Source organism: Cetorhinus maximus, chromosome 2 (genome assembly GCF_964194155.1).
Source record: "Cetorhinus maximus chromosome 2, sCetMax3.hap1.1, whole genome shotgun sequence".
In the NCBI taxonomy this organism is placed as follows: Eukaryota; Metazoa; Chordata; class Chondrichthyes; order Lamniformes; family Cetorhinidae; genus Cetorhinus; species Cetorhinus maximus.
This window is the reverse complement of record NC_135880.1, coordinates 47,282,034-47,303,942: the sequence shown is the minus strand read 5'-3', so window position 1 is coordinate 47,303,942 and position 21,909 is coordinate 47,282,034. Positions and strand designations below refer to the sequence as shown.

General features: G+C 44.5%; 1 protein-coding gene across 1 annotated transcript in view; it reads left to right on the top strand.

Annotated features, from left to right (window-relative positions):
• Window positions 1-1,243: 1,243 nt before the first annotated feature.
• LOC144694119 (uncharacterized) overlaps window positions 1,244-21,909 on the top strand; it is a 172,482-nt gene continuing 151,816 nt past the window's right edge. Inside the window, 4 exon segments of the mRNA XM_078564479.1 lie at window positions 1,244-1,357; window positions 1,597-1,684; window positions 3,784-3,844; window positions 12,087-12,188. Of these exon segments, the coding sequence (XP_078420605.1) occupies window positions 12,089-12,188 (100 nt within the window). The 5' untranslated portion in view covers window positions 1,244-1,357; window positions 1,597-1,684; window positions 3,784-3,844; window positions 12,087-12,088.

The following is a 21,909-nucleotide window of genomic DNA, read 5'->3' as shown; positions in this document are numbered from 1 at the left end:
TCTCTGTCCTAAATGGGCGACTCCTTACTCTGAGATTATACCCTCTGGTCTTAGACTCTCCCACAAAGGGAAACAACCTCTGAGCATCTACACTGTCAAGCCCCCTAAGAATCTTATTTGTTTCAATAAGATCGCCACTTATTCCTCGAAACTCCAATGAGTACAGGCTGAACCCACTCAACCTCTCCTCATAAACAAATCCCTCCATATCCGGGATCAACCTAGTGAACCTTCTCTGGACTGCCTCCAACGCTAGTATATCTTTCCTTAGATAACGAGACCAAAATTGTTCATAGTGTTCTAGGTGTGGTCTAACTAGTTCCCTATATAGTTTTAGCAAGACTTCCCTATTTTCAGACTCCATTCTCTTTGAAATAATGGCCAACATTCCATTTAGAACCATAGAACCATAGAAAAGTTACAGCACAGAAGGAGGCCATTCAGCCCATCTTGTCCATGCCAGCCCGAGGACACCCAGGTGCCCTTTCTAATCCCACCTTCCTGCACCCGGCCCATAGCCCTGCAGCTTACAGCACTTAAGGTACGGATCTAGGTACTTTTTAAAAGAGTTTAAAGTTTCTGCCTCAACCACCAACTTGGGCAGCGAATTGCAGACACCCACTACCCTCTGCGTAAAAAAGTTCTTCCTCATGTTCCCCCTACACCTTCTGCCACTTATCTTGAATCTATGTCCCCTGGCTCTAGAATTCTCCACCAAGGGAAACAATTTTATCCTGTCCACTCTATCTATTCCCCTCATAATTCTGTACACCTCAATCAAGTCACCTCTCAGCTTTCTTTGTTCTAAGGAAAATAACTCCAACCTATCCAATCTCTCCTCGTAGCTACACTTTTCTAACCCTGGCAACATTCTTGTAAACCTCCTCTGCACTCTCTCCAGAGCTATTACGTCCTTCCTGTAATGTGGTGACCAGAATTGCACACAATACTCCAGTTGTGGCCTCACCAGTGTTTTATACGATTCCAACATTATATCCTTACTTTTATATTATACCTCTGGCAATGTAGGAGAGCATTCCATATGCCTTCTTTACAACCTTGTCTACTTGAACTGCTGCCTTCAGGGACCTGTGTACTTGTATGCCAATTTGTTGGCTGCTATTGTTTAAACTGTTTCATGAAGTAAATAAAACCTTTTCTGTTTGCTTTTTAATTTTGCCTTATGCAAATTAGCATGACTTCTCAACAGTTTCTCCCCTAATATATGGCTGTCATTGGCTGGGTGACCTTTCAGGAGTGGTTGCAGGGTGTTACTACCATTCACTCTAATCCAGAAGAGGGAGAGAATTGGAGTAGTGGCAAATTGGCAGAATAAATATACGTAAGTTATATTAAGGTGAGCCTTAAGAGTTTGTGATTTGGTGTTAATTTGACTGACGTGTTTGCCATTCCTTTCACTTAATAAATTTATTAAATAAAACCCAAATTCCATTTGCCACAGTGAATTGACTGTGAGTAGTTACATCCTCTAGGAGTTCTCAGATCTGGGCTCTGCTCCCTAAGGTTGCATTTATAATTTCATGACAGTACACGTACAGTAGTGACAGTGTTAACTTTGCTCTTTTCCCATCTCAGCACTTGGTTAGCAGGAACTACCTGTGAGATAACCTCCTTCCTGACATCAGACTGAAGTTCGCTGTGGAGTGCAAGTTGTTTTTTGGGTGTAAGTAACACTAACACTGACAGCTAGATGCTTTGCTAATAGCCTGATGTTTGCTTTAAACTGCTTTGTGGTAATTTTCTCCAATAGCACAAAGTGCACCAGCCACACAGAACATTTCATGTAGATTGTGCTTAAGTCTTTCCTCTCAGATCTTGATACTGAGTTCTGTAATTTGTTTTAAGTAATTTTTTTCTCCTTTTATTTAATACTGAGTTTCTATATTTCAAGAAAATGAATTGATAATGTCACTGCATATTGTGCAAAAATATAAGAAATAGGACGTTGAACGAGGAGTTTGCTCTTGTTTACTCAGCTGTTGAAAAGTTCTCTTTAATCTGAGCATAAAGGCAGTTGAACGGCATCCCTTCAGTCCACCCGGTGAACTGAGGCTCCCCAGAGAGTGGAAATTCAAACTTATTCAAAAACAAAATACTGTGGATGCTGGAAATCTGAAATAAAAAACAGAAAATACTGGAAATACTCAGCAGGTCTGGCAGCATCTACGGAGCAAGAAACAGAGTTAACATTTCAGGTCAATGACCCTTCATCACTTGCCTTTCTCGACCCTTTTGCTCACTCCTGCTTGCCACCAGCTCACCAATGCACTGAAGCCCTGCTCCTGTGGAACCAACTCCGATGGACGGGCCATTTCATCTGGACACCCAAAAACCACCCCCCTCGGCAGGTTCTCTTCTCACAGCTCTCCGTTGGCAATGCTCCAAGGGTGGTCAAAGGAAAAGGTATAAGATACACTCAAGGTCGCCCTAAAGCACGGAGGCATTAGCACCATTGACTGGGAGGAGAATGCTGCTGATTGCTGGGCATGGCACCACCTGGTCTGTCAAGGCGCATCCACTTCAAAGCTTAGCGACTTGACAGCAAGGCAGAACAGCGGTGGCAGAAGAAGGAGAAGGAAGCCAACCTGGGGCTGCGATTTCCACTCCCTTGCACAACAACGTGCCCCTACTGTGGAAGAACATTTGGATCCAGAATTGGGTTCCTTAGTCATCTGAAGTCTCACCAAGCCTGACGGACGTCATCCTCGATTCCAAGGGACCGCCGACGGCTCGCTCCTGCTCACCACTTCCCTCTACAGAACTGCTCCCACCAACTGTCCCTCCCGCTAACCAACCCTCTTGCTCTCTCAAGCTCACAGCAAGGTCTTTGGTGAGGGGCAACGAGTGAGGCAGCCAGAGGGATGGTGAGCAGGAGGGAGTGAGGGGATTGGGAGTGGGAAGCGATGAGTGGAAGGGTAAGTGGGCAGATGTGAGCAAGAGGCTGCAGAAGAGGATCAGGGGAGGGAAGTGGTGAACAGGAGGGAGCATGAGGGCCGGGGAAAGGATGGGGCAATCGGGAGAGGGAAAAAACGGGCGGGAGGGAGTAACGGGATGGTGAGTGGGAGGCAGAAAGCGGTGAGTGGGAGGTAAGTGGAAAAGTAGTAAGAGTAATAAGTAGAAAGAGGATTTTTGAGCCATTTAGGTTCAAGGCAGCCGATGGGTTTTTAATGTAAAAACTACAGATCAAGATTTTAACCCACCCTTATTACATGCCTCCTTATGGGAAACTGATTTTCATTTAACACATTTTTGTTTAGCACGCCATCATATGGAACACATTAGGAGTGTTAAACAAGGGGTAGCTATAGTGAGTTGTAGCAGCATTGCAAGATTATTTAACAACACTCAGCTCTAGATCGCCACCACTCTTGATCACTTCACTGCTTCTGTTGTCAAAATGCTTGTCTGGATAAGCCAAAACTTCCTTCATTTAAACATTGGGAAGACCAAAGATATTGCCCCAGAATTTGCTGAGAAAATACGAAGAGGTTAATGTGCACACCATTATTAGTGTGCAAGTAACGCAGCATTTTGTAGTGAGGAATACAGTAGACACCTTATGTATGGTGAATTGCCACAAATTGCCAGCACTGCTGTGTCACTGGTTTTGTAAAAACAGGAGCTCACTGTCAAATCTTCTGTGAGTTTCAAAATATTGCTGCATTTGCATTGTTAAGATGCATTAAAATTGGTGCATAAAATTAGGGCTGGTATTTAACAAAGTAAGGAACTTTTTTAATAACACAATTTATTTTTCTGCAGCCACTAGATCTCATCGACCCAGAAAGGGAAGAATCAAAACTGTGACATCTCTTCCTTGCAGGTGGTAAATTTGTTCTTATAGATTTTTAAAATTACTTTTTAAAGCACATTTAACCATTTTCTAGCTTTTCCTTTCTATTTTTCTTTTTTCTCTCTCTCTTTTTCTTTCTGTACCTAATTTCTGTACCTCTAGTTCACCTATTTCCTTCTCCATCGTTCCTCTGTTTCTCAAATCTCATTTGTTAGAAGATAGACCATTGTTTGCATCACTCTCAGAGGCCCCATTTGGCCTCACCATGTTGTTATTAGTTCACTCTTCCAGCAATTTGTGGTGCAAGAAAATTTCAAACTGAAGCATGAGGAAAAATATTTTAAGAGTGTTGGCACAAGATGCCTCACTCAACCAAATTAAGCCACAGTCTACAGCCCCTGCCACAAACTCCATCCCCTAGCCATCACTTCCATCCTGCTTTCTGCTCACTTTCTCAGGATTAACTAAATTGCATTTCCTACGTTGCAAAACAATTATATTTCAAAAGTATTTCATTTGCAGTAAAGGGCTTTGGGATATCCTGAAGTCTTTAAAGGTGCTATATAAATGCAAGTCTTTCTTTACTTTTCACAACCTCAGCATCCTATTTGACCCTGAGTAGAGCTTCAGACCCCATATCCTCCCTGTCATCAAGACCACCCACTGCCACTTATGGCATAGCACCTATCTCCACCCCTAATGCTGAAACCCTCATTCATGCTTTTTGTTACCTTCAGACATGACTATTCCAATGATGTCCTGGCTGATCTCCCACCTGCATCCTTCATAAACTTGAGCTTATCAAAAACTCTGATTATATCCTAACTAATGTCAAGCCCCATGCATCCATCACCCCTCCATTGGTTCCCAGCACACCAATGTTTCAATATTAGAATTCTCATCGTGTACCATGCCTAAGCCTGCCCATATCCCTGTAACGTTCTCCAGCCCAGAACCTTCTGAGAACTCTGTGTTCCTCAAGCTCTGATGTCATGTACACCCCCCACTTCCTTCATCCCAACTCTGGGTGGCTTTGGTTTCAGCTGTCCAGCTTTGGAATTCCCTCCCTAAACCTTTCAGCTGCTCGACCTTTCTCTCCTCCATTAAAATGTTCCTTAAATCCTACCTGTCCTGATTTCCCCTTTGTCGAGATGTAATTTTTTTTGTCTGATTGCGCTCCTGTAAAGTGTGTGATATTTTACTGTGCTGAAGGTGCTGCACGAATGCAAGTTGTTGTTGAGCATTGATATGCATGACTTAGGTACAAAAATAACTCTTGTTATTGACAAAGTTAAAGTGTTAGTGTACAACTGTCATTTGCAGCAATTTATTTCACTACTTGTATCAAGGGGAGAATATTTTCCCCGTTAGGGGGGTTGGATGGGAGCGGGAGCGGGTGGGCACGCAGCCGATTGCTGCCCGCTATGGGCTGCGTGCCGCCATTTTATGTGGGCGGACCAATTAAAGCCAGCCCAGCGTGACGCGCACCCGGAAGCGCTGAGGGCTCACTGTGCAGGCGGGAGGAGTAGGCTGAGTCGGAGCATGTGCACAGAAGAGCGCAGAAATCCTCCTGAGGCACAGAGCTGCTGATCCCTGTGGCACTCCACTAGTTACAGGTTGCCATCCCAAAAACTCCCCCCCTTATCCCAACTCTCCATCTTCTTTTAGTTGGCCAATCCTCTGTCCATGCCAATATACTACCCCCAACACCATGGGCTCTTATCTTATTAAGTAGTCTTATATGCAGTACCTTATTGAACGCCTTTTGGAAATCCAAATATATTATGTCTACTGGTTCCCCTTTATCTATCCTACTTGTTACCTCCTCAAAGAATTCTAATAAATTTGTTAGGCATGGTTTCCCCTTCATGAAGCCATGCTGACTCTGCTTGATTAGACTATGTATTTCTAAATGCTCTGCATAGACTTTAACATTTTCCCAATGACAGAGGTTAAGCTAATTGACCTAATGTTTCGTGTTTTTTGTCTCCTTCCCTTTTTGAATAAGGGTGTCACATTGCCATTTTTCCAATCTTCTGGGACTATTCCAGAATCTAAGGATTCTTGGAAGATTATTACCAGTGCATCCACTATGTCTGTAGCTAATTCCTTTAATATCCTAGCATGCAACCCATCAGGTGGGTCATTCAACAATGAGAACCTGCTCTGCCTTCAGTTAGGTTGTGGTTGATCCCTCCCTCAACCCCCTTTACCCACCTGAGCTCCATCTCTCATCTAACACATCTCTTGATCTTATAAGTTCCAATTGTCACAGCATTCACACAATTTTGGGGAGAGAACACTAGATTTCTACTACCCGTCATGTGAAGAATGCTTTCTGATTTCACTCCTCTATGTCATGGCTCTAATTTGAAGATTGTGTCCCCACATTTTTGATTCCCTTACCACAGGAAACAGTTTCTCTACAGCTACCCTATTGAATCCTTTAACCATTTTAAACGATTTTCAAAAATTAATCTTCAGCACAACAAATGCATTGAAAAATATCTTTCATGACCAGAGGCAATGATTGTATAATTGCTTAATCCAAAAGACCAAGGTTAAAAGAAAAAAAATTTTTTTTTTTTGTCATTTATGGATCTGTATTTCTCTATTTTAAAATACATCTGAAGATGTAGATGAGCTTTGTTCCCAGTGGTTAAGATGATTAAAAATGTAGACATCACAAAGATTAATAGTGTGAAATGATGGGGTCAATTAAAACCGTAGGCCACCAGTACAAAGTGAGAAAGTAGAGCTGATGTTGGATATGCAGAAGTTTTACTTACAGGTGGTTAATTTGTGGAGCATGATACCAGAGAAAGTAGTAAAAACTGATTCCTAATAACACTTCAAGAAGGCTTTAGGTGAGCTTCTAGAAAACAAGTTGATGGAAGGCAAAAGTAAATTACTGATAAATAATTTGTGGGTGTAAGCTCTTCTGGAGCTAATCTGATCACCATTTGCAGTAAGAAAGGAATTTTTGAGAGGACGCTTGAATTGACTATGAGCAGAATTTTCCCGTTGGCGTGCAGGGGCGAGACCTGCACGCCGACATGTAAAATGACGCGCGGTGATGTCAGGCGTGTGTCCCAACGTCACTGCGCGCCATTGCGATATTTCATTGGGCAGGCACGTGGTGATATCTGATGCGCGCCCGCCATTAATTAACGGGTCAGTTAAGGCCCTTGGGGGGCCAATTGACGGTGATTTTTCGGCACCCATGTGATCTTCGGATTGGCGCACAGGCGCAACGGGCTGGTGGGTAGGACACATTTGTATAAACCTCATCCACGGGTGGGATAAGAGGGTTCAGTGGGGTCGAAAGTGTGCTCTGAAAAATATTGTTTTTTAAAGTTACTGATACTTGCCTGTGTGATCTGCAATACTTCAAAACGCATACCAGCTCAGGGCTCCAGTGCCTCTTCATCCTGCTGCTGCCGAACACTCACATAAAGATGCTAGGCCTGTCCCCCCACCGCCCTCCCCCTTGGCCAAATGCTGCCTACTTCACATTATGCACCACATGGTCTAACCTTCCATTGCAAGGAGGTGCAAGCACATGGAGCTCAGAGGGCAGCAGATCGATCAGTGCCACTCCACCTTGAAGCTCCCCTCCTAGCATGTCATCACCCTGACTTCGACATGTCCTGGAATTCCAGCACTGCGCCAACGTGCAGCTCCTCCAGGTTACCCCCAAAACAGTAATGTGGGTCTTAGTGTACCACTTGCTGTGGGGGCAGAACCCATCTCTTCACCACCCTCTCAGGGTGACCTCGGCATGGGCAATATCTGCTGGCCCACCCAGCGAAGGACACATGCCGTCAATGATTCAATCCCGTCACTACACTCAGACTTGGGACGTGGGAGTGTTTGGGGGGTCCTGCTGGGTTAAGTGACCAATGGTACTCACCCTTCCTGAGTGCAACAGGTTGTTGAAGCGCTTGCGACACTGGATCCAGGTGCGTCATACCACGTTGTGGGAGCTCACCACCTCCGCCACCTCCTCCCAGGCACGTTTGGTCATGTGGGGGGGGGGGGCCGCCTCCTCCTGTCCTGGGGTACGAGGACCTCCCGCCGTGCTGCCACCTCCTCGAGGAGAGCAGCAAGGCAATCGTCAGAAAAACGAGGGGCACAGTGTCCCCCTGCCCTACCCTCCTGCCTGGCCCGCTCACCAGCAGTGCTCTGGGCAGCCCTTCCACTGGCCGTGATTCACAGCCTTTCAAAGGCTGCAGCAGCTTTTTAAACAGGTCGTGGGGTCGCCATTGGACCCGGCGCTCACTGCAGACCCGCTGCTGCCCACCCACTCCTGCTGTCCTCGGGAGCCGCGATTCACGCTGAACGGGCCTTAATTGGCCTGCCCGGGTAAAATGGCACCGCGGATCCGATCACGGGCGGCGATTGGGTCCGCGCCTGCTCCAGCACGGCCCGCCCGACAGGCAGAAAACTCTGCCTTATTAGTCTCTCTTGTCTCTCCCAATAGGTGGGAATGAGGTGAGGGGGGGATGGGCAGGTTTAAGAGATGGTTAGAGCACAGGGATGAAATTAGCTGAAGTATGCTGGTGAGCACATACCCTCATGGCCTTAACTCATACTGACATGTGAACATAAAACAGGTTATTTTAAGAAAGATAACGTCTTTAAAGTGCCTTCCACAACTAAATGCTGGGAAATTGGCTGACATTCATTTGGCCCTGCATGAAGTGTATTAGAAAGAAACCAGTCAACCAATACAGTTAATTGTCTTTCCAGGCACATGCATCTGACAGAAATCACTTGAGTGTTATAAACAATTACCATGCACCACCAAGCTATTAAGCAATGCTGTAATATAGTCAAGATTGTACTAGAATAGAGAGTGCTAACTATATGCAACAGGCATGCCTGTATTAATTGCTCAAGTAAAACACCTCAGTTCCAGAATATCACTTCCCAAATGGGAGACTGGGGTCATTTTAAGAAGTTAGTGTGTATGTTGTGATATTTATCTCTGTTCCCTAGTGTGTGATATGTGCTCCTCTCATGCAAAGCTCTGCACTCGAAGCACTAGGTTGTAAGATCTCTTCCTGTATTTCAAAGGGTTTAAAGCTTGTTTATGATACATTAGTTTGATGCAACTTGATTATTGCAGTGAATTTTACAGGTAAGGTGCCTACACTATTCTGAAAAGAAAAAAACTGTTTTTACTAGTAGAATTGGAGTTATTTTTCTCAGAAATATTTGTTGTCTGTTGCTTGAGAGATTTGAAAGTGAGCCATTCAAAGGTACTCAACTAACTGATTTGTGAACATAGTCAAGGCTCATTTAAACCAAGCTTGACAACTGGCTGTTACTGCTTGCTGCTTTAAGAAATATTATGTATTAACGTGTTCGTATTGAACTTTATACTACTAAAGGGACTTGTTTCCCAGGAAGCTTCCAGCTGAGTATCTGAAAGGCACAGGGACCTGAAGTGCACTGTGACTGGGAGGAAAGGAAAGGCACTGAGGTTTCCTCTACGCCGCTATAAGCATGGCCTGGGAACACCCTTTCACAGAATGGTTACAGCACAGAGGAAGGGCAGTCAACCCATCATGTCCATGCCAGCTCTCTGCAGGAGCAACTCAGCTAGTCCCACTTTGCCCTTTCCCTGTATCCCTGCAAGCTTTTACTCTTCAGGTGCTTATCCAATTTTCTTTTGAAAGCCATGATTAAATTTGCCTCCAAACAGTGCCTTCCAGATCCCAATCATTTGCTGCATATAAAAAAAAATCCTCATGGTGCCATTGCTTCTTTTGCCAATCAACTTAAATCAGTGACTTCTTCCGCCATTGGAAACAATTTCTCTCTATCTGCTCTGTCTAGACCCCTCATCATTTTGAATACCTCCATCAAATGTCCTCTCAATTTTTTCTTTGACTCAGCTTTTTCAATCTATTCACTTAACTAAGTCCCACATCCCTGGAACCATTCTCGTAAACCTTTTCTGCACCCTGTCTAAAGCCTTCGCATCCTTCTTAAAGTGTGGCACACAGAATTGGACACAACACTCCAGTTGAGGCCAAACCAGAGTTCAAAAAGGTTCATCATAATTTCCTTGCTTTTGTACTCTCTGCCTCTTGCAGATCTGTTGTTGGGGCTAGCACAGGAAGCAGAAGCCTAGCTGTGGACCTCTGATACATCAGGAGCTTTGCCCAAATTGTCCTTATGTAGCGAATGTAAAAGGTGCGAGTTATTTCCACTCTGGAGGAGCAAGAGCAACTTCAAAAAGTAGAAAGAAACGAGGCTTTTTTATTTTGGATCGATCACAATTTGGAAGATTTTTATCCTCATTCAGCGCAAGCAACTATTCAATTTTCAATTGGTAACATTGAGATAAAAATAGTCAGTGATTATATGCCCAATATCAGAATAAATAGCTTTTCCTTACCAATAAAGTATTGGGTCTCCGCTTGGCAATTCCACCAGTAACTTTGCTGCGATCAGCATTTGATTCACTGATGAATCACTGATTCGATTGTATTTTGACAAATTAAGGCAATTTTTGTATATTATCTCACTGATGTGAAACAACACTAGAAGCCATCTTCCCGTATTCAAATTCAGAAATGAAGGTCTAAAGTCAAGTTGACCACATGAGCAAAGCTAGATCGATTGGTTTGGAAATTAGTCAGAATACAGAATCATTGTTTGAGGGGTGTTTTGAATTGCACATGGTCAAGGCAGTAATAACTACTGATAATGAAGCCAATATGTGAGCATCTGATCGCTAGCATTCTGTATACCAATTCCTGCATATTGTATCTTTGACTATGAATGATTGGCAGCTCTGACTTCAGGGTACTCCAAGGACTGAGGGAGTACCAGAAAATTCTCCAATTAGCTTAGTTTTGGCTGGAATTCTGAACTCATGGGATGAACTGAGGATTACAATATTCATGTACAGATATCCCATGTTTAAAGCACCTTCCAATATCACATTTCTGTTTCAATATGGTTGTAAATTAGGGAACTTAGCCAAATAGTGCTGCCGGCCATGACTTGCATTTTTGTTTTAGTATGCATGCACCAAGAACCGTATTGGTGATTGTGCATGCTCGGTCTGTTTTCCTTTTGGACACTGTTCCTGCCTCCCACTCATCAGCCCTCTCCCAACCCCCTTCGCTGCCTCCCGTTCACCTCCCCAAACCTGACCTCTCACTGCCCCCCTGCTTGCTGCCCCTCTCCAGACCCCCTCACTGCCTTCCACTCACAACCCCCTTCCTCAATGCCTCCCAGTTACTGCCCCTCTCCCCATCTCCTCGCTGTCTCCTGCTTGATGCCCCCCTCCTGACCCCCTCACTGTCTCCCGCTTGCTGCCCCTCTTCCCACCCCCTCACTTCCTCCCACTCGCCACCCCCTTCCTCACTGCCTCCCGATTGCTGCCCCTCCCCCGATCCTCTCACTGCCTCCCACTCGCTGTCTCTCTCCCGACCCCCTCACTGCCTCCCGATTGCTGTCCCTCTCCTGACTCCCTCACTGCCTCCCCTTTGCTGCCCCTCCCCCAGCCCCCTCACTGCCTCCCGCTCACCTCCACTCTTCCAACTCCTCACTGCCTTTCGCTCACCTCCCACCCAACTCCTCGCTGCCTCCCACATTTTTCCCCTCTCCTAACACTGTGCTGCTTCCTGATCGCCACCTGTCTTGCCACCTCGTTCACCACCCCTTTCCTGAGTTGAATGCCCTTTTTCCCTTCTTCTCTGTTTCTGGGAATTGAGCATCTCCCAGATGCTGCAATGAGGAAAATCCAACCCATGCACTATATTTGAAAGATGTTTCTCTTTGCTGGTATGCAATTTTATTTTGCTGGTTTATAGGCATTGAGAAGTTGTGCTACACTAAAGTATTAAAGACTCCAAGAGCAAATGATCAACTTTTTAACATTTCTTAACTGTGTACAGTGTTTAATGGAAGGACACCTCATAAGGCCAATACTGCCAGGTTACATTCCAGACATTGGTAGCAACATACAGAGATCGGAACAACAACAACAGCCCTGCATTTATATTAGTGCCTAAAAAGAAGAATGCCTCAAGATGCTTCAGCGTTCCTGTGTTGTAGCCCTGTGCCTGCAACTGTGCTAGCAAAGTTCTGTATTCGTAGTGCACCAGCGCAAAATTAATCTTTGTGTTTCTAAAGCATGCAAGGTCGCAGCATGAAGAAGATGTGGTATAATCTTAAAAGGTCAAATAATTTACAAACTTGTGTTTACTATTTTATTGCTCTGATTATTGATCTTTGTTCACATGTTTAGAGATGGAGACTGGCTCACTTCAGGAACAAAGTAGCGACCTAGAAGAAGGTTTCACTGCTGGAAGACGTTTCATGATTCGAGTGAATGGAGTTACGCATGACGGTAATGACAGCATCTTGTAGAGAATTATAGAAGACCAGGTCATAATTTAAGACAATTTCTGTCGCAAAATCTGTTCGATAGTTTAAGTAAGACTGGGTACAGCTTTGTAATTCACGCTTTGGATCTAAATGTAAGCAAATCATAGAACAATTCTACCAACGTATAAATCAGCTTCAAAAATCTCCATTTAAAATAATTATGATGCAATCAACTTCTGTCGCCACCCCAGCAAAAAAGAAATCTGCATGACGTTTATGTTTAAGGCAAAGTTGAGTCAGAAGCTATACTCAAGTAAAGATGATTTAAAATGCTGGAAGTTATTACTTACCTTTTAGATAAACTGAGATTCATAATTTGTAAGTTAGTTATGAAGTAAATCATTGCATTAAAACAGTGCACTCTTGAAATTCAGTTACATGCATGTATATCCTTCACTTTTTCTCCTGTTATAGGACTTATAAGGGGAGAATTTTCTCCCCATCGGGGGGGCTGAGCGGGAGTGGGTGTGGGCGGGCATGCAGCTGATTGCCGCCTGCGATCAGCTGTGCGTCACCATTTTACGTGCGCGCAAAAGAGCGCAGAAATCTCCCTGAGGCACGGAGCTGCCTCAGGGAGATTAAGGAAAGTCTAAAAAATGTGATCAATGAAAAAATAAAATTATTCAGACATGTCCCCTTATGTGACATTGTGACATCGGAATGACGTGCGGTCACGTTGGGTCGCACGCCTGACATCATCGCGTGTCACCGTGCATGTCAAATGGAAGATTCAGGCCATAAACTTCTATATTTGTCTGTGCTTGTTCATTTCTTCCCATATATCCCTTTTTCTCCATTACGCCCAATTCCTAGTCTGAGAGGTTGAACAGGACTAGGGAAAGTGCACGGGATGTGCCCAAGTATCTTTCATACGGTTTACTTTTGGTTCTTTCATTGAAGAACTATTTCTTGCACTCAGCTTGTCTGAAGACAGCAAGTAGGCAACTGCTAATCACTCTAACGATGAACAGATTTAAATGGCAGTTGAGATTGTGACTAGTACAAGTACCTACAAAATGGAAATCTAAAATCCTGTTTGCTGAAAACAGAATAATGAATGAGAAGAATTGTGGAAATGAATGGACAATGATAAATTTGTGCTTGTTTTATGTTTAATCCAATTTGATAACAATAGTAACAATTTATTATTGACATACTGCATTCAACGTCAAAAATGTCTCAAGACATTAAAAGGGTAGTGGGGAAAATAAATAAAAGAAACTATGAGAAATGGTGATATGAGAATTTGTTACCAAAGTTGAAAAGATGGGTTTTAAGAAGGTTTTTAAAGGTGAAGTAAGAAGGGAAGAGGTGCAGGGTTTTGGGGAAGGCATTTCAGGGATTATAGCTGAGATGACTGAGGGCACTGCCAGTAAATGAGGCAGAAGACCTCCCGCTCCCAGAACTGGATGAGGAAAGGATGCAAACAGATTTGAGGATGAGGATTTTTAGTTCAGTGCATTGGCAAGAGGCCCAGTCAATGAGAATGGAAGTGAAGGGTAAGAGAGACTTAATGCAGGACAGGTTACGTCCAACATGAGGTTTGAACAGGTTGGAGTTTATGGAAAGTGGGAGGCTGGTAAGGGGATTTTGGAGGAATCAAGCTTAGTTATGGCAGAAGCATGAATAAAGCTATCTAAAGCAGTGGGTATTGGGTTGGAGACAGGCAATGTTACAGAAGGTTACAGTTGTCTTGTTGATGGAGGGGGTGTGGTGGTTTGGAGTTCCTCTCTGGGTTAAAAAGCATTCAAGATCTTGTATCATCTGGTTCAGCCTGATCAAGCGACAGGGAAGGGGAATGAAGTCAGTGTCAAAGGAAGGGAGTTTATGGACAATAACAATGGCTTTGCTGCTTCTGATGCTGTTGGAAAGTTCAATTCTTCCATGACTTGAGGTCAGATAAGTTTGTGGACAATGACACTGAGGGCAGCATGTAGGTGCAGAAGAGGACAAATTGTTAGGGCCTCCAGGGGTGACAATGTAGTGGTGGGGGAGGGGAAGGTGAAGCAGAAGCAGAGAGAAGTCATTGCTATTGTTTACCTGACTTCAGTAAAGTAGATGTGAAGCCAAGCAAGGACATTCACAATGAACTGGACTTAGAAGGAGAGGCAATGGAGGTGAATGGCATATAACTGCATCAAGTGCTGCACTGAAGTTAATGCTTTGCAATTACATTCAACCAGGAAGGAAGAGTTGGGAGGGTATTTGTGGTGGATGGATGGGTCAAGGGTGGATTTTTGAGAGGTACCTTGATGAGGCAGGCTCCATTTATACAGCCATCATTGCGAGAGCAGAGTTACTTAAGGATGGAATAGAAGAGAGCCGCAGGCCAGCAGCAGGGCAGGGTTGGAGCAAGGGCAGCCCCATAATTTTCACCCATCTCCCTTAAGGGTCTTCTGGAGGCGGTGGAGTGTACTTTTCTCTATCAGGAGGAGGCCAATCAACCAGATGAAGCAGGTATGGTTAGAGGTGACACGTGAGGAAAGCAGTTGCTGCATTGTCACCAGGATGTGGCTACAGTGCTGCAAGCACTTCAATGGTGTTCTCAGGACTGGCAAGGCCAGTGAAGTGCACAGCCACATGACATGACTACAATTGTATACTGACCCAATTCACCCATGAGCTAATCAGTCTGAGGGCACATATGGCTCCAAATATCAAAATAGATGTGTGCCCTGGAACACTCCTATTGCACCCCACTCACTTATGGAAGAGGAAGCACGAAGAGCAGTGACATGTGTATGACCCACTGGAAATGGTGAAAGAGGGCAACATAGTCTCAACTCTCTTGTTCTTGACCTTTCAGGAGAAATAAGCTCACAACTCCAGGGAGTTCCCCATCTTGTTGTTCTAATGTCGATGGAGGCGGCCCTTAACATTGCCAGGGTAGTGTCCTATCAGGAAGTAAATAATGGGACAACATTAGCAGTCCTCCAGTCCTCTGGCACCTCACCTGTGGCCAGAGAGGATTTGAAAATTACTGCCAGGGCCCCTGATATCTCTTCCCTTGCCTCCTTCAATGGCCTGGGATACATTTTACTGGGGCCTGCGGATTTATTCACTTTTAAGGCTGGTAAACCCACTAGTACCTCCTCTCTCTATGTTAATTTCCTCTAATATTTCACAGTCCTCCACCCTGATGTCTATACCTGTGTCGTCCTTTTCCATTGTGACGACCGATGTAAAGTATTCATTGAGGACTGTACCCATCTCTTCTGGGTCCACACACAGGTTACCTCCATGGTCCCTAATTGGCCCCACTCTTTCCCTAGTTATTCTCTTGCTCTTTATATATTAAAAACAAAACCTTTGGTTTTCCTTTATTCTACTCACCAATTCTTTCTCATGCACTCTCTTAGCTTTCCTAATTTCCTTTTTAAGCTCCCCCTTGCACTTTTTATACTCCTCTAGGGACTCTGCCATATTGAGCTCTCAGTATCTGCCATAAGTTTCTCTTCTTTTCTTAATCCTAACCTTTATGTCCCTTGACATCCAGGGTTCTCCGGACTTGGTCCCCATCTTTGTATTTACGGGAACATTTTTGCCCTATGCTCTCGCTATTTCTTCCTTGAATGCCTCCCACTGCTCTGACACAGTTTTATCTGCAAGTAGTTGCTCCCAGTCCACTTGGGCCAAATCGTATCTCATCTAAAATTAGCCTTTCCCCAGTTTAGAACTTTTATTCCCAGCTCAACCTTCCTAACAGCATTGCGGGTGTACCTACATCACATGGACTGCAGCGGTTCAAGAAAGCAGCTCACCACCACCTTCTCAAGGGTAATTAGGGATGGGCAATAAATGCTGGCTCAGCCAGCAAAGCCCACAACGCATGGATGAATAAAAAAAATGATCCTTTTCCATAACTATCCTAAATCTAACGGAGTTATGGTCACTATCTCCAAAATGCTCCCCTACTGACATGCCTTCCACCTGCCCGGGCTCATTTCTGAATATTAGGTCCAGACTTGCCCCCTCCCATGTTGGGCTTTCTACGTACTGGCTGAAAAAGTTCTCCTGGATGCAACCCTCTCTACTGTGCATACTAAAACTATCCCAGTTAATATTTGGGTAGTGAAAATCCCCTATTGCTGCCTTATTATTCTTACACTTCTCTGAAATTTGATTTCATATTTGATCCTCTATCTCTCCCTGAATGGTTGGGGGCCTATAGTACACACCCAACAGCGTGTTTACCCCTTTTGTATTTTTTATTTCTACCCATATGGCCTCATTTGATGATCCTTCCAAGATTTCATCCCTCCTCACCTGTTATAATTGATTTCTTGATCAATATTGCGACCCCCGCTACTTCTATCCCCTCTCTATCTCCTCTGAATACCCTATAACCAGGAATGTTCAGCTGCCAATGCTGCCCTTCTTTTAGCCAAGTCTCGGTCAAAGCTATGATATCATACTCCCACATGCCTACCTGTGCCCTCAGCTCATCTGTCTTATTGCTCAGTTTCCTTGCATTAAAATATATTCCATTTACCCTTGCTAAACTCACTTCTTTCTTATCTAGCCTATGTTTCCTCTGCCTTCCTGACTCACTTACTAGCGTTTTAAATTCTAATTCCATCTCAGCTTCTCTCCCCTCTGAACTACTTTTCAGGATCCCACTCCCCCGACAATTTAGTTTAAATCCACCCAACAGCATTGGCAAACCTCCCCGCGAGGATATTGGTCCCGTTCCTGTTCAAATGTAACCCATCCAGCTTGTACAGGTCCCACCTCCCCCAGAAATGGTCCCAATGCCCCAGGAATCTAAAGCCATCCCTACTGTACCATCTCTCCAGCCACGCATTCATCTGCTCTACCCTTCTGTTCCTATACTCACTACTGCATGGCACCGGGAGTAACCCAGAGATTACTACCTTTGAAGTCCTGCTTTTCGATTTAACCTAACTCCTTAAAGTCTACTTGCAGGGCCTCATTTCTCTTTCTTCCTATGTCATTGGTCCCAACATGGACCACGACCTCTGGCTGTTCACCCTGCTCCTTCAGAATGCCCTGCAGCCATTCCGTGACATCCCTGGCCCTGGCACCCGGGAGGCAACATACCATCCTGGAGTCATGACTACGGCTGCAGAAGCGCCTGTCTACTCCCCTCACTAACAAATCCCCTACCACTATTGCCCTTCCACACTTCTTCCTCCCCCCTCTGAGCAGCTGGACCACCCACAGCACTATGGCCTTGGCTCTGGTTGGCCTCCACTTCCAAGTGGTACGACAATGGTCTGGTCACAGAGCTTACTTTACCAGGTAACCACTTCGGTCCTCTACCGAAATTCCTTACCTATACTGCTTCACCAACAGTAAATTGTCACTTACAACTATGCAAATCATGAGTCGCTTTTTGGTTCCCTTGACTTTTCTCCAACTTCCCCTCCAAATTGGGAAGTATCAGGCTTTGTTTTGTTTGAAGACTGCGCCTCATCAGTAATTCTGCATCCTCTTTCTATGTGTCGTCCCCTTTCTACCACAGAATTTAGTCTCGGCCTTCTTTTTCACTTCACTGTCAGCCAGACTTCTCTCAGATACAATCTCAACTTGTCTTAGTTCAGTAGTTGAGCTACCCATGACTTCATTATCTAGTTGCAATTGGAAAGTTCTACGACTTTTCCTTTCAAAACCTCTTTAGCTTCATTCAGCTGATTCTTCAGCTCTTCTGTCTCCTTGTATCTGTTGGCTTCCTCCTGGAACCTTGAACATTGCTGTGTCTTCTCTGCCAACTGGGTCTTCAGTTTGTTCAGTGAGACATTAAATTCTTCCTGTTTCTCTTCGTAATTTTTCAGAGGCACAAACTTTGACCTGAGGTATCCTTGTAGTGTGTGAAGGTCTTTCAACAGGTTTTCCTTTTCTTTGCGAAGCTCACTCACTTCATCTTGAATTCTGTAATTCAGCAGAGCCTCCTTGGGTTTCTTCTGCTGTTCTTCCATGTCATTGTTTAAGACAGCCTTCATTTCTTCAGGTCGCTGAATGGCTACACATTCCTTTTTCATCTTGCTGCGGTCTTTGGACTCTCCAGGCTCTTTCTGAAGTAGTTTGCCATGTTCCTTTTTCAACTCAGGAACTCTTCCAGCTTCCATTTGAAATCTCACTGGCCAATCAAGGTTAATTTCCCTCAGCCAATTTTGACCTAGGAGGCTTGGCCTTCTTTCTTCTAATAGCATCACTGGCAGCTGTGCCGATTGGTGTCTATAATGCACAGTTACTCTGGTGAGACGTTTTACCTGGATTTCTTCTCCAGTGCACGTTTTCAGCTTGGCAGATGTTTGTGCCAAATTTAATTGTTGATCACCTTTATTGAAATATCTGAAAGTGTGTTCCCCTATTAGTAGTGGTAGAGCACCTGTGTCTACTTCCATTTTTAAGGGTTTACCATTCACTTGTACTGTGATAATAATTGGCTCTGTCTTCCCAACTTTCATGTTGAATAATGAATAAATGTCAGAATTGGTTGTTTCTGGCTCTTCCACACTATATACTTCATTGGACTTCATTTGTTGCCTGGAACCCTATTTAAATCTCACTTTGCAATGTTTCAATATGTGTCCACTTCTGTGACTCCATCTTATTAAATTGCCAATCGTTAGGAGAATGATTGTTTCCACGTCGATAAAAATGAGTTTTAGACTTTGCTGGTAAGCTGATTCCGCTAAATTTTTGGTTGGCGGGGGCTGATTCCCGCTTCGCGGCAGAGTCCCGACTTTTCGCGTCACTTTCAGCTGACTGTTCCTGCCCAACTAGGAGAATGGCACCATTTTGCACCCCTTGAATTGCTTGTGAATCCCTTACAGCGTTTCCCATCGCAAGCGCTTTTTCAAACACTTTCTTAAAGTCAAGATTCACTTCAGCCAGCAATCTTCGCTGAATAGCATCCTCCTGCACGCCACATACCAAACTATCCTGGAGCATGTCACTCAGGGTTTTATCGAAATCACAATATTCTGTTAGCTGTTTTCATTACGCCACATAGGTAGCAATGGTGTCGCCTGGGGCTTAAGATAATTGAATTGGAACCTCTGCATTGTGACTGAGGTCTTAGGGTGGAAATGTCCCTTAACTAGGTCTACTAATTCACTGAAGGTTTTTGAATCTGGTGGACTGGGGGCCGTCAAACTTCAAATTAAACTGTAGGTTTTTCTCCCACAAATACTCAGGAGAATCGCTCTCCTCTTTTCCTCCCCCATGATTTTGTTGACTTGAAAGTAGAACACAAGACGTTCTATATATTGAAACTGGTCACCTGTGGCTGGTTCAAAGGGATAAATTCTGCCAAACTGTGGCATCCCAGATGAGTATATCTTCATTTCTTTTTAATGAACTTAGATACTCACAATCACTGGGCGAGGTACAGCACCGGACCTGATTTATCCTCATTGCCAGTTTGTTATAGAGTTGATTTTCCAGACAACTTTTCTTGATGGACACATTTAACTTCATTTACAGCAGCTACATGTGTGCATCAAACCCTATAACTAGAGAAGAACTCTCTCCTAGAGGTTCCCCTTCTGTTAACTCATTGGTTTACACAGATCATGTGATCTTACAACACAGGATTATTCTTAAAGCTACAATCCTACATTTATCAGAACTATAATTACTACACCTCTCTACTCCTCATGCAAAACCTCTGTGTGCCTCAGGACCAATGGCCTATATCTACTTTGGAAGCAGCTGCTCCTCATATGTGCTTGTCACCAATTCCAAATAGCTCAGCCCCATGACCAAGGATGGCCTTCCTTAACTCCAGTAGAACTACCATGGCTGTCTGGTCAACCCTATCATGCCCACTGAATCCTGTTGCATCACTCCAATAGGTCCACTGCCTAGAGAGCTAACAGTATACATCTTGTACACACTCAGTGTGACTGTGCTATTGCATGAGCAGCTCTCTCAGCTTGCCCATGTAAGCAACAATATTAAACAGACCTGCCTCCATGATTGCCACCTGGCTGTGATGCCTCCTTCTACACAAGGATGTGATTGCGACCCTTCATGATCACCATGCCTCTGAGTCAAAATCATTTTTTGCCTTTCAACTACCTCTGAAGTGACTCAACTGTGTGATTAATTGCTGAACTGTCATGCTCGGGCAGTGTGCCTGTACACAGGTCCCGCCGCCACCTCCAAAATCGCTGGGAAGTGGAAACATGTTGGAAAGCTGACACGCTGCTCAGGGATCCGAAATTGCAGCCTCACCCGCCTCTGATCCCACCTGAGCCAACTGAAAATCCAACCCATGGTGTCTGAGCACCTGGAGTCCTTTGCAAAATGGCCAGAAAGAGCAGCTAGGCCACAAAGCCCATTGGTCTCTTCCTTGGCCTTGTTGCCTGCACCCCCTATTCCTGTGAAGGGGGATTAGCATGTTCAAGGCTTAATGTCTGCTTCTTATGAGCACCCTTCCAATAAGTGCCTATCTAGTATGTCTGCTGGAAAGTGAGACTCTGTTGGTGCCTTCCTGCCTCATTTTCATGCCTGCCCAATGTGTTTGCTCTCCGTCAGGCATCCCTGGACATGTACAGGGGGGCAGAATCCTAATAAAATGGGTATCCAGCCCTTCATTCTCTGCTTTTCTCTCTCAGCTGTGTTCCTCAGGTAGAAAGAGGAAAATTGACCCGATGGTGTTTTTGCCTTGTGAACAATGTCATTCTCTGTTGTGTATGCAAAGGAGTATGGTACCATAGCACCTTTAAAGCTGAACTAACAACCCAGAAGTTGTGAGTTGAAGTCTCACCACGGAATATTATGAAATTAAATTCAACAAACATGTTGACATAGCGTCAGAAAAAGACCACACCTTTTGTGTGCCTGCTCAGATATGCAGCTGTGGCAAAATGTTCTGCTGTAGCAGCTACACCCACTTAGAGCCTTTGCCAAATTTCCAAGAAAAGCCCAGCTGATCAGAAAGATAGCTTGGTTACTCCTCCCACTTTGACCTGTATGTGACTCTAATCCAGCCTAAACTAAATGTTACTTAGTTGTCAGGCAACTAGCATAATTCTGGAATAAAAACTGAAAATGCTACAAATATACATCAGGTCAGGCAGCATCTGTGGAGCGTAAGAAATAAGCATTTCGGATTGACATCCCTTCAGTTTCCTCAGTTCTGATGAAAGAAATGTTAATCTTGTTTCTTTCTCCACAGGTGCTGCCTGAACTGCTGATTATTTCCAGCATCTTCTGTCTTTATTTCAGATTTCAAGCATCTGCAGTATTTTGCTTTTGTCTGAGCACAATTCTGTGACATATGGCTAGGTGGGTGGGCATTGTCCACGCCCTGAGAATAATTTTTCTTTAGTTGTCAAGATTTTTTGGTTTCCATTGCTTTACTGGAAGAATGTCTGTTATAGCCAGGTGAGAAGTTGCACAATGGCTCCTCTCTCTTTCCGCCTCTTGGTTGACTGCCACAGTTGGCTTAAAAGAATTTGTTTGTCAGACCCTGCGGCACATCAGGGAAAGTTACCTGGACACTTTATTCCAGGAGATGGTCACAGCCCTTAGGATAGGGTCTTCTTATTTGGTCAGTGGTCAGGGACAGGAGGGTGTAACTCCAAATGAGGCAGGTAAGGAGTTCCAGAGGACAGGAGTGCAGGAGCCTCGACCCTTGCAATTGTCCAACAGGTTTGAGGTTTGTTCAGCTTGTTTGGATGAGAGTGGGGGCTGCAGGGTGGATGAGC